Source organism: Harpia harpyja, chromosome Z, assembly GCF_026419915.1.
Source record: "Harpia harpyja isolate bHarHar1 chromosome Z, bHarHar1 primary haplotype, whole genome shotgun sequence".
NCBI lineage: Eukaryota > Metazoa > Chordata > Aves > Accipitriformes > Accipitridae > Harpia > Harpia harpyja.
Window position 1 is genome coordinate 6,600,777 of NC_068969.1, and position 13,331 is coordinate 6,614,107.

The 13,331-nt window shown below is 38.1% G+C and overlaps 1 protein-coding gene across 3 annotated transcripts in view; it reads right to left on the reverse strand.

Moving 5' to 3' along the window:
- Positions 1 to 13,331, reverse strand: part of PRKCD (protein kinase C delta) — a 69,979-nt gene that overhangs the window by 14,162 nt on the left and 42,486 nt on the right. For all 3 annotated transcript variants that reach the window (XM_052778049.1, XM_052778046.1, XM_052778048.1), the window contains 3 exons: positions 12,305 to 12,504; positions 9,240 to 9,300; positions 123 to 279 (listed from right to left, as the gene is read on the reverse strand). In XM_052778049.1, coding sequence (XP_052634009.1) covers positions 123 to 279; positions 9,240 to 9,300; positions 12,305 to 12,504 — 418 coding nt within the window. The remainder of the gene's footprint in view (positions 1 to 122; positions 280 to 9,239; positions 9,301 to 12,304; positions 12,505 to 13,331) is intronic.

The window sequence follows — 13,331 nt, forward strand, 5'->3', positions numbered from 1 at the left end:
TATAATTTCAATTTCCCAGCACACATGAATTTACATGTCATGTTTTGTCTCAATGTACCTGAAGCAAATTTTGCAGTTATTTGGCCCTTGGGGGTGGGGGAAGCTTAGTGTTTCCTTCTTACCATACAAAGTCTTTGCAGACAGAGCAAAACGTAGGTTGTCCAAAGAAGGTAGCAATAAATTCATGATTTTTGATGTAGTGGATTTTGGCTTGCTTGATAGCTCCTCTCCTGTTCATAGTTACTGTACCCTCCTCTTCCCTCATCGACAGTTTGCAGTCTAAGGGGGAGACAAGAAGACACACTTTTAATACTTTAAGGTATTACAAAGATTAATATTTGCTTCTGCAAAAAAGTTCAGTTTGTTTTTCTGTTTCAGACTTGTGCTTCTATTTATTTTACACCTGCATTCTGCAGACTTTCAGTACAACAAGGGTGGAACACATGCATGCACTGCTTCCTAAGGTGTCTCTGTGTCCTTGTTTGCAAGCACTTCCCTCTCCTGCTCATTCAGAAGAAGCCTTCAGCAAATGAGCTGAGAGGAAGAAGCAGGAATGGAGTACAGTCTTACTAGAGAAATGAAAACCACAGCTGTTTCTTGAAAAAATATAAGCTCCTGTATGTTATTGGATTTATGTGCAAGAGAAATAAATGTTTTATTGGAAGCAGGAGGGTTGTCTTCAGCAGAAGCCCTTTCATGCTGCTGCTCTGCATGCCCTCCTGAACCAGGACTACAGCAGAGATGCAGGTGAAGTGCTGCAGGAACTCCTGAGTCACCACTGGACCATACCGCTGTAAGATAGCTTTCTTCCAGCCTCCAGGATCATTAAGCAGTGAGGACAAATGAGATTTTCAATTAGACATTTCCATTATGCTATCTCATAATGTCGATGTTGTACCTGTCAACGTCTCAGTCTCATACCTCTCCCCTCCTAGCCCCCATGGGGTTAGAGTATATAGTACTATAAAATACCATAACAATAACAGTATATACTATAGTATATACTTTAGCATCTAATACTACATTACATAGAAATTACATATACTATTAGCCAAGAAAAAAACCAAGAAAAAAATTCTCAGGCTCTGAGTCCAACTGGCTCATACAGGTCCTTCATTACAAGTTATAGTTATTTCCACTCAGTTCCAAGGAAGCTTCTGAGTTTCTCTTAGAAAAATTAGTATTTTGTGTCTCAATCTTTCAGCCACAAGTCAGACTATATAGTCTTACTTATACATTTTGAAAATAACAGGAGTTTGTAACAGAGGTATATCAAGAGAGATTGGGTAACTGGTAATTTAACCCTAGGACATGTTTCTTGTCAATAGAGAGGAGCTGTTGAGGAACAATCCCATCCAGCAGGAAAAGATAAAGGCTTGAATCAGCAATGAGGAGCTGATCAACTGCTAACTGCATCAGCTCTGGCCAGCAGCTCCTGGGTCCCAATCAGGAAGAAATGTGGACATGATTCACAGGTCAAAAGTGCTGCAAGGTTTAGGGTAACAGGAGATTGCCATTTGCAGGATGGGAGTTTCCACAACAATGGAGTAAGGAAAAACCTGGAAGAGCATTTTTCCATTGTCAATACAATCAGGTTTTATTTGCTCCATTGCATTGCTGCCTTTTATCAGCACCAGTGGGAGCTTTGCTTTTTATACTGATAGAAACAGATTTGTTTCCTTTGCCAAGTCACACTAACCATAATGCCTGAGCTTACTATGAAGTTAACCAGGAGCTCCGTTTTTCTTGTTGCTAGCTGCACTTGGTTTTTGCCATTTTATTAGCTGGCTGCCACCACTGCTATTCCAACAGACTGCTGAACCTGGAATACAATCTATCATTTGATACCATTTTGAGTGCCCTACACTAATATATCAGTCGGTCACAGCCAACAGCAGCCGGACTGCAGCAGCATGTACTTAGAAAAGAAATTACAACGTCGGCTAAGAGATTAAGGAAAGATTAAGCATATTAGTGCAAAGAAAGATCAAAAAAGGTCCCTGGGTTTTGCCACTAGGTATTAATGCACTTTTCTGAGAAACTGGCCATCTGGTTCAGAGAAAAACCCATCCTGCCTCCCCCTGAAAAGAGCTCACAACATGCACTATGACACCCTGGCACTATGTACGCCACCGAGTCACCTCTTCCCCTCCAGGAACAGGATTCATTTCTGCTGTTCAAACAGGCTACTGAGTTCACCCAACAAAAACTCCCATCAGCTGCTGCACTTCAGCTTGTCGAAGTCTGCAAACAGTACAATCTCTTTGTTTAATCTTGCTCAGCAAATACACAAGACTCACCCACTGGTCCTCAAATGCTTCAGGGAAACCACACACTGAAATGTGCGTGCAAGGAAAACAACGTTGAGAGTCAGTAATACTTCATATTGTTTGCTGCATGAAAAGGATGTCTTCATAAGGGTGATTTAATCAGTAACAGCAACAAAGCAGAGAAAGGCGTGTTACTTTATAGCATGTATCTGAGGAGATAACCTGTGATGGAGCAGATAGGGGACAAAAGCTTCCCTAAAGCCTGTAACACAGGCAAACCAAGTGTTTAGTGAGGAACTAACAGGATTCACCAGGTGAACAGGATATGGCTTCTCCTCATGCTGAAATAATTGTAGCAATTCAGCATTGCTGATACTGTGCAAAAGTTTCTGACAAAACTTGATCAGGATATGGGAAACCGTGGTGTTTCCTCCCTGTCTGGAATACCGATATGAAACTTAATAGAAGTATGTGAGACTGGCATACATTTTTTGAGAGGGTAATTGCTAAACTAATCACTTCATTTATACAAAGAAAGAAAAAAATAGAGAAAGAAAAAAAAAAAAGAGATAAAACCCCACACTTTCCTAAAACATACTTTAACAGTGAAGAATACTTGAGCACAGGAAAACTTCAAAATCAGCATGTGAGAACACACAGTCTTTACAACCAGCTGCCTTATTAAATACCTTTGCCAAAACCAACCAATATATCAAAGTATAGCTGAAAACATTTTTGTATGTTTCAGAAGCAACTGGGAGGTTTGGACAGCAGCTCTAAGTCAAGTGCACGTGAAGCTGAGATGGCTCTGAAATGATAGTGTATTTAATTTCAATTTACTATGGGCTTGTTTAACAAGTTATCTTTAATGAGTAAATTACCTTTAATGTGTAATGCTCTAGAAAAGTTTTAAGAAGTTCAGCCAACCATGGACTCAACTGGGGAATAAAGGCTTTATTTCAAAGATGCAGAGAGAATTAACAATTGTAAGGAAGTAACTTTCCCAACAACTGTATGGATGCAGGGTGGAGATGGGGGTGGGGGGAGAAACAAAGGGAAAGCCTTTGCTTCCCCCACCAAGCAAGCCAGGATTTCCACAGATGAAATGCTTGTCCTGGGCCAGCACACGGTCATAAACAGTCACGTACAGAACAGCTGAATCAGCAACTAGAATCCAGGTGACCTCTGCAGCCTGGACCTGAAATTAATCATATTGGACCCAGCACACACCATTAAACATAATCTATTTCCTCTATTGAGAACTGTGGTTAATATTTATCACTGGCACATAGTTCATGTATTTCAAGGTCCCTTCTCAAAACTTGCAGCTGATCTGACAAAAGCACCCAGAACTCTTCCATGCCATATATTCATTAAGAAACCATTAAGCACGCTAGTGCAGTTCTCCAGAAGTGCTGTAAACATACCATTGTATAGACAATTTAATTGCAGCATCAGTCCTTCTGAATATTTCTAGGTGTTACAGCCACTAACATAGCATGCAACCCACAGCCTGGAAAACATTTGCTAAAACAATATTGCTAGGACTCTGCTGAACTGTAATAAACCTCAAGGTGATGTCAAATTCTCTCAACTGAACCTCAAAAGTTCAGAGACAAAAGAAAACAACCCCCTGAATAAGCCTACTAGATTTTTTAAAAGAAAGAATAGAAAAAATATTTACCATCTTCAGAGTTCGTTTTTCATTTTAACTTGCTCATTTCACGGTTCTGTTTGTGAACAGAGGAAAGATAACAGTGCTACTGTCAGAAACTGAAAACCCAGACTTCACTTCAAACAGGGACAGGCAAAACATTTTCAGAGCTAACTGGCTGCTCAAATTGAGATTTGCCTGAAACTTCATAATAAATTACAAAACCCACTAACATTTCTGTTCAGTGTCCCCTTCTGCTGTTCTACAGCCTTGCACTTGGCTTTGTTTGAAAGTTAAGTGTGCGTTCCGGTCAAGAAAAATATTAATCACACAGAGCAATCATTAAAAAGTAAAGCTTATTCCTCACAAAGGAGACTTTCCTGGTATGAACTGTCTCAGAGGAAAACTGCTCTGTAACCTGGTCCTGAAGAGGACTGCTTACAGATCATCTGTACAAAAAAAAACCCCAAAACCCAACAAACCATTTATAGAAATACAAGTTTCCCAAAAGTCTACATTTCTGTGACATTAACTTGCTATGTTAAATCGTTTTTGGTTTTGTGATCATCACAATGTTTCATTTACAGGCAGAGTTTTAATATTGCTATGTATTTCTCTCTCTTTTTTTTTTTTAAGTCTCCTCCGTTCTCAGTACTTGTGGATTTTACACTGCTGACATTGAAGTAGCAATACCAATAATTTGCTATTGTAGAAGCCAATACTATTTGCTCTCAAAGCTGGCACATAATCTCAAATTACCTATCTTGGCCCCGAGCAGTTATACTACAAGCTTTAGCACGAGTAGTCAAAACCGGTGTTACAAACTCTTAGTAGCACTTTTATGAAAAGATATGTATACTACATGTGATAGTGTATGCATTTCTACTGGAAGAAAAGCTACAAGTATGTTATGCTCTGCTCTGTGCAGAGACTGGGACACCCGCAGGACATGGACTTCTTGCCTGCTCCTCTAAATAAATGAATGAAGTCCTGCCTTGGCCACTGAGCCAGCACCTACTACTGTTTTGACTGACACCTAGCAGAGGACTGAGGTGGACAGCTCTGCAGCTACTTTTAGCATCTCTTTACTGAACTAGTCTTTCATAGGCATTATTGAAGTCAGTGGTCTTTTAGAAAAGTGCTAAAATGGAACACCAGTTTTAAAAAGCCCTGCCTTTCAATCCAGAAGGAAAAAATCCCATGTCCACACTACATACGGTCTTTGTAGTGCTCACACCATCTGCAGAGCTGCTGTGCTAACACAGTCTGTGCTCAGCTGTAGAGTACTTTTTTTTTTTAATTTCAGGAAGTGTTTTGGTTAACACTTCTGCACAGATACCTGATATCTCACTCATTGTGGTAAAACAGGGAATAAACTGGAATATGGGTTTTCTCTTTTTTCTTTTTTAAATTACAAAGGCACAGTAAACCCAACCTTTAAAAATACAGCAGCTAAGTCAAATTTCTTGTGAACATATAAACTATATCAAATTTTCTCTGCTCTACACAACACATTAGCTACTTACCAACCAAATACACCGCCAACTTTGTGTTTATGAAATTACAACTGCAAATGTTTGATTTTCTTAAAGACAATTAAGCCAGAAAACATTTTTATTAAATTCATGCAATCACACTTCTAGATGCAGATTAAAGCAGATGCTAGGTGCCACCGAGTAACTATCACATATGCCAAATTTCTAGAAATAGTATTTTCTCAGTTAAATTATTAAATCATACCAACTTTTCCACTTACAATTTTAAGGCACAGTTATGGCTTTTCAGCCCTTATCATTATTATTATTTACTAATAACGTGACAATCCTTCCCCAACACACCTTATCCATAGAGAAACTTGCTTTAATTTAGACCCATACAATATGCAGACTGTGATAGCTGTCTGTTATCTACTCTATTATTTTTCACAGATGCCTCAGAAAAATTCTAAAATCTAATGCTTCTCCAACACTCATCTCAACACACACAGAGAAAAACATATTCAAAATATATGCAGCTCACTGGTTCATGTTCCTCTCCCGGAAGTCAGATACTTGAGATATCAAAACCTCACATGCAAATTACTCACCTTCTGATACGGCTAATACCATTTTAAGGAAAGAATTCACTAACCCTTTCTCCAGGAGACCGCAGCCAGTAAAACAGCAATTCAGGATTCAAAAGCAAGACACAAACATACTTCCAAAGCCTCCAAAGCTGCTAACACCACACAAGACACTCAGCAGTACAGCAAGCCACCTCTGTGATCCTGGGTTTTCTTACTCGATAAGGTCATTAACTACATTTGAATAAACAAAGATCAAGCAAAGCATTAAACGTATTGCAACTCCCACCTATTAAAACTAAAGCTGCTTTACAGAATTATAACCTAGTTTCAATACTACAACGAGAGAAGGAGGGGCAGAAAGAAAACAATATTCTGAAATGAAAATGGGGGTCAACACCCTGTTCTCATGTTTCATACGTCAGAAGAAAAACTTTTTATTTCCAGCACAAGCTTCTTTTCAAATCACAGGACAGAAGGCAAAGAAGTTCTTTGACAGCTCTAAGTCAGCCCTGTTTTACAGGGTCTAGAAAGAAACAACCTCTAAGACTAGGAAGACTTTTCATATATCGCCCTAAATTAACTGGTCAGGCCCCAATCTGCAAAAATAATATACAAATTAAATGTCTCAGTGTAGCCTACCATGGAGCAAATTTTAATACCAGTTTATTCCATGAAAATTCTTCTCTAATAATAAGTCTGATAACAGAGCAGTAATACACTTACTTGTTAATACTGACTGCTGCCTACCATCAAAACAGAGACAAGCAGTTTTCTCTTAGGCGGCAGAATGTTTGCTACTTAGAAGGAAGGGCTGAAAAAGAACAGCTTTAGTTTGCAAAACAAGCCAAAGGAAGAATTAGTCACTTTTGCAAAGTGCTTGGAGATTTTCAAACAAAAGGTAGCACCTATAACTCAAAGATACTAATGGTTGCAATACCTTCGAATAAACTAGGGAACAACTGAAATACCAGTTTCAGAACAAGCCTTTTTTAGTATTTTAGAAACATAGCTACCATGCAGTTCCATATGGAAAGGCATGTCAGAGAGAAAACAAAATGGTATGTGCATAGGAAGGAATGTGAACTATCTCTGAGCTTCCAACTATTAACTAAGGGTTTTAGCAATGTGAAGAATGGAAGTTAATACAAATATTCTTGTAATGCACTAACAAACTTCTCTGCTGTAACACTGCTAACTACTAATTTAACTAGAGAAAACATTTACAGCAGTGCAATGATGAGACAAAAATCATTCAATGTTTGCCTATTTATCAATATACAGATAGTGACATGAGGGAGGTCTAGAACTTTGAGGATTGGTATGTTAAAATACATTGATGTTTGATGTGAATGCTGCAAATACCAGATTGAGTGACTTTCCTTCACAAAATGCAGATGTATAAATGTCTTGAAAGGGAGTTTCCACTGCCTGTGTGGTTGGTTACCAAAAAGGTATCGGTGAGTAATTTTCTATAAAGCAGAAGGTAAATAGGAAGTTGTTGCGAAGTAGAAGGTCTAAAGAGAGCATTCACACGCAAATCTTAACTTGTTAATTAAAGTATGATTGCATGACTCTAATGATCTGTTTGGTATTTAGGCTTAATCCACTACCATCTGCAATCCCTAATAAAGGCAATGAAAAGAATTGCAAGAACATTGAATCTATTTTTAAATTCTTTTGATCAATAACTAAGTGCAATTATTTTAGTATTTAGAGCACACAAGTATGTATCTTCCAACTGACAGCTAACAGCAAATTATGGAAGGTTTTCACTTACGGCATTCTCTACTGTTCCTCATGCCTGTATGGAGAGGACGAAATAGGCTTCAGCCTCATCAAATAAGCAACTGAGAATACTGAAGTTGGTTTTGCACAGTTTTGGTTGAGAAACTTTTACATTTCCTGGACAAACGGACTTCTGTAGGTCTCATTAAATAGATGGATTCTCATAACACCACTGCCCCATGAAACTGCTTTGCACAGGAATGCCATGACAAAGACCAAGACAAAGGTTTTCCAATATAATGGCTCACAACAGTTTGAATGCAAACCAGAATATTACTGGTGCATAAACAGAGAGCTTTTGATCTTCAGCAAAATGCTCTTCCTTACAGGCTCTTCAGAGTCACACAGTTTTTTGAAATTTTGCTTTAAAGAGTTAAATTTTCAAAAAGGAGACCAAAATAACGAGCGTATGGGCTGGTTTTTTGCCATTGCAAAGATAAAATGTCAACTCTGAAATGTCAGGTACTGCATATCACATTCTATGTTTAGTAGCTTTTCTAGTAACTGCTACACAGATTGCACATATGGTACAAAAATGTATGGTACCTTCACAATTAACTTGTTCTATGAGAGCAGAACTATGTTCCCTGTATATATCTGGGAGAAAAAAAAAAACAACACACCAATGCTTTAAAACTGACAGCTTACTCTTTCCACTTATTATTTACAAACACATAGTATTAAACCATGTAAGACTGATAGGCTAATATGGCAGACGCGTTCAGTTCCCAAGAAATAACGGTTTCGTGACTTCTAGTACGGGAAAGTTTTAACCACTAGCTAAGCAAGTTGTGAGGTTTACATCATTTCCTTTAGGAAAGAATTCCACAGATACACAAATCCCTGCCAAAATATTTGTTTTTATTACTGTACTTAAAGCTTCCCCCTCATAATTAACTGTCTTCTCTTACCTCCTAGTTTCTTCTCCAAATAGCATGTGTAGATTTCTGACATATACAGGTTGTTCACTTTTTAAACTGACGTGGCAGAACATTGACTATATTTGCATTTTAACACTTAACCATTCACTCAGTGCTACAGTCAGTTTCTGTGATTAGTGACTGTGACATCTGATTCCCAGGAAACTCAGACGCAGTTCCCCAGTCTACCAAAAAAGTTTCCCACATAAGCTAGAATAAGAGATTTAACTTCTTTGCACCTAAAAAGGAACTGATATCTTTTCTGTCACATCAAAACATGAGGACGGACATATTAAAGACTCCAGAGTGGCTAAATGCAACAGCAATAAAGGGCCCAAAGGCACTTAGAAATGAACAAATGCAGCCATGACTCCACACAACAAAAACCCCACTTACAAAACAAATTAATAAAATCAGAAAATTCTACTCAGTACACCAGGTGATTTTTTTGCGTGTGTGTGAGCTACACCCTGTGTTCTACAAAAGGAATGTGAAAAAAACTTTTATTTTTACATAACTGACTGAAAATAAACAGTTGGCATTACCTGCATCTTCCAAAAAATACTGCACAGCCATCAGCACCTTCCCCTGAGGTTGCAGGTCAAGCTATGGAAAGAAAGATACCAACAGTGAAGTATGTAGTTGACTGAAACTCTCAGGAATTTGAACAGCTCTTTCTAGGGAATCAAAGTATAATATTCAATAACTGTTGGATTACAGCCCTCTTCCATATCTCACTGCTGCAGCTGAACCAGGGGCTTTTATTCTATTGCTTTTACTAGTGTGCTGCATTTCTTTGATGTCTACTCAAAAGTTCAGCGCAGTCAAAGTACATTGTTTTTGCATGTCCCTTTCCCGTTTCTGCAAAGAAGTTTGTTGACTTCTGTTTTTACTATTAGTAAACTCAATTTGCACAGGAACTTAGTTTTAAAAGAAAAAGTATATACAATCCTTTATATGTTTATTGGGAGTACAAACCATAGAGATATCAAATACTGTTGCCTGTAATCAGAAACACAGTGTTATCATCAAAATTTATTTTACTTTCCCCCTCAAACCATTACACATGGTTTGTGTGGCAAATTCTACAGACCAGCAAAAACAAATGCCTTTTAAGCCAATAGCTGAGGTCACTTCCTGTGCTCAGAAAGTAGCCACTAATTCTTAAACTGCTGCCTTCATAAAAAGTAAGAAGCTATTAAGCATGAAAGAGTCTGATTCAGTCTTCACTTCAGCACAGAGCAAAGTATCCCTGGGTTAACAGTAAATATAACTTGGGAGGAAAACAAAAAAAGAGAAAGAAAACCACAATTATGTTAGATGCATCCGTGAACATATCCCCCCTACTGGGATAATGACTAAGTTTTCATCTTTAAGGAAATGTCTGACAGTTAAAAACATTTGCCCAACAAAGCTTACAGAAGGCAAAGACCTTCGTTACAGCTACTACGGACAGGCTGTCTCTCCATATACAAAAATAACCTTATAGGCTATGGTAAGCAAACTAATGTCTCTTTGCTGGGCATGATGGTCTGTCCAAGTCATGACTGAAATCGTGCAGAGGAATTTTAATGCTGATGATGTCTATGTGGTACCTGTTCTACGGATAATAAGCAGAGGATTTCAGACCACTGAATTGGCTAAAACTGATCACTAAAACTAAACCTGATAACCATTAGTTTTAACTACTCTTTGAATAATTGCTCTTGTCTCAGAAGTCAAGTTAAGGTGTGGAAAAAAAAGTGTGATTTCAGAATGTAACAGGTGAATACAAACCAGTCAGATCCTACCAGCCTAGCAAAATGTGTAAGCCCCTTCAATATCAATCACCCCTTTAAGAAATGCTTTTTCTGAGATCTGCTTGGTGAGATAGCTAGATTTGCACATACTCAGAGCAAAATCCTGCCATTTACAGCAAAAATGGACTTGATAAAGAATAGGAGCGGTTTTTCTTTTAAATATTCCCATACTAAGCTAAGCAGCAACTGGATACTGCCGCCTATTCATATCCAGCATTCAGGAAAAGCATACGTACATCCAAGAAGAAAGTTCATGTATCCATCCCCTACCAAGGAAGGGCCAATATTGCCAGTTGTGTGAGAAAAGAGATGCTCATCAAATTGGACGCAAGCAGGAACTATCTGTTACTACCTGCTTATCCTGCTTTAGCCCACCCAATTAAAAGGTCTTCTCCTGTAGGTTTATCTTCTGGGCAAATTCAGCAACACTCCAGTCCAGAAGGCTTTGAATACAAGATTATGTGTGAAATTTTAAGGAGACCTGCTCCCACTTAACAAATATTTCCGTAGCACTAACTGTACTCCAAATACAGAGATGGGCGGTTCCTGTATTAGCAAATACATGTAGTTTCTGGGCAAGCTGTCTGGAGTACAGCTTTACATGAAACTGGATAATGAGCAAGACTATTTATAGCACCTATCCACCTAGCTAGACAGCTCTCACCCAAATTATAGGATATCCTGACATTCCTCTCTGAATTTTATTTCTGCATTTGGAGAAATGTTGAATATTCAGGACACTAAATTAGAGTTGCTTCAAGACTTCATAGAGTTCTCTGAGACAATAATGCCTCATTACATTCTCATAACCCTTTTGGTTGGACCAGGATCTCAGCAACTTCAATTGGGTCTGAAAGTTGAAAAAGAAGCTAGAAAATAGGATTTTATAAAGATGACATCATTAAACCCTTAATTCGTTAAAAATTCTTTGCAACTAAATGAATGAAACATGTTTGGCTTTTCAGAAAACTGGGCTCAGGGTTTTGATCCTCCCTGCCTCTGTCACTTTTCCCTCTCTTCAGACATACAAAATAAAAAATATTTTATATTTTTAATTTTCTGCTTGAGGTTTACAGGGCTAATTGAAATTCATTCACATACAGTTATTTAGAAGTTGTTGTTTGGGTTTATGTAGTTCAACAACTAATAATAACTACTGGCATTTAGACTAAATGTATATTTCTAAATTTAAAACTACATTAAACCCTAACTTTACCTCCCCTCTTAATTTCTGAGATCAATACTCAAAATTGTACTCAGTATGATACAGGAGCAAGTGACACTCGGCAAGATGCCATACCCCTTGACTTCACATACAAACAATTGTTTGGGGGACAGGGGCAAGAAAAGATACCAGGATAACAAAAATGGGGATTAAAGGATCCCCATTTTAGCAGCATCAAGCCAACTAAAATTTATTATAAAAATAAATAAATAAAATTAGAAATTTTAAGTGGAAATGCCTTGGAATAAGCTTCACCCTTCTTTTTCTCTGGATGAATTACAATGATCAGATCCAATTTAAATGTCTGCTATTTGCTATAAAAACGACTAGACTTTACAACATAGTCACTCAATGTGATATGTGTCATTATTTCAAACACTAATACCATTGATTTTATTGTCAATTTCTTGAACTTTGGTTGTACATTATCTGCTTCAAAAATGCTGCTAAAACAATTGTCTTATAAGCCCTGCCACAGATGTTAAAAGGATTGAACACTCATAGTTTAAAAGGCAGAAGGCATCCGTTCAGCTTGAAAGAAACATAACCAGGTCAGCAAGTTTCAGGAATTAATCTCCTTCCTTACCCAGAATTCTGCTTTGCCGTTGCCTTTCTTGCACCGCTCCGCCAGGACCGACACACCTACAGTCACTTCAGATAATGGCTCTTCTGCTGCTTTCATGAGAACAATCTGAATCACCCGTCCTTCGTAAATGTGGGCGTCAAAAGTTGATTTCCATTCTGGATACATGGTAGGTTTCTTCTGAACTAGAGTTTTTCCTCTCTCTGAAAGTCACAAAAAAAGGACAGAAGCTGTAAAATCAAATAATGTAGATCTAGTACTTAAACTTAATAAAATAAAACAAAGAGAGAATCCTTGTACTGAAACCAAAAGCAGACTTACTACTTCTTGTACTGTGGTTGGGACAAAGTTTAAATATTCAGTTCAAACGTTCATGACTTGGAAGGCAAAGCTCACCCTGACAAACAGGAGGGCATGCAAAGGCAGTGAAGGTGTTAACATGCAGCCAGAGAGACCAGGAGGGACAAATCCCATTCTGGAACTCAGAAGCTGGTTTAGTCAGTCACAACATGACAGGGAATATTTGCATGGCTCCTTTCTGGTATAAATCTCCATGATGTGTTGTCTGACCATAGTGAATACCTACTATAAGATAAATTAAGCTATGTCTTACACTGACCCAGTTCAAATTGAAACTGGTAGCTGAGAGATGAAAGGCTCCACATTTCATTAATCTACTTCCAAGTTGTCCCAACACTTCACTTCTATTCGTAAGTCACACTCCCTGGCATTGTACTCTCTCTCTGCCACAATTGCTACTTTTTAAACGATATTACAAGGCCTGATCTGTCCTCTCCAGCACATGCAGACTTTATGCAGCTAAAGAATAAGGAAAGGCTGAAAGGATCTCAAAAAACATCTTAATTTTTTGGTAACATTTACCCAGCCTCCCATATGAGCATCTCCGCAGACTCCCTCCTTAGGAGTTTTACAGTGCTCCACTACTCTTATTAGATGGACTTTTTTCCTAACACACAGCTTCAGTCTCTCTTGCTACCACAGTGCATCTAATTTCTTCCTGTCTTTACCT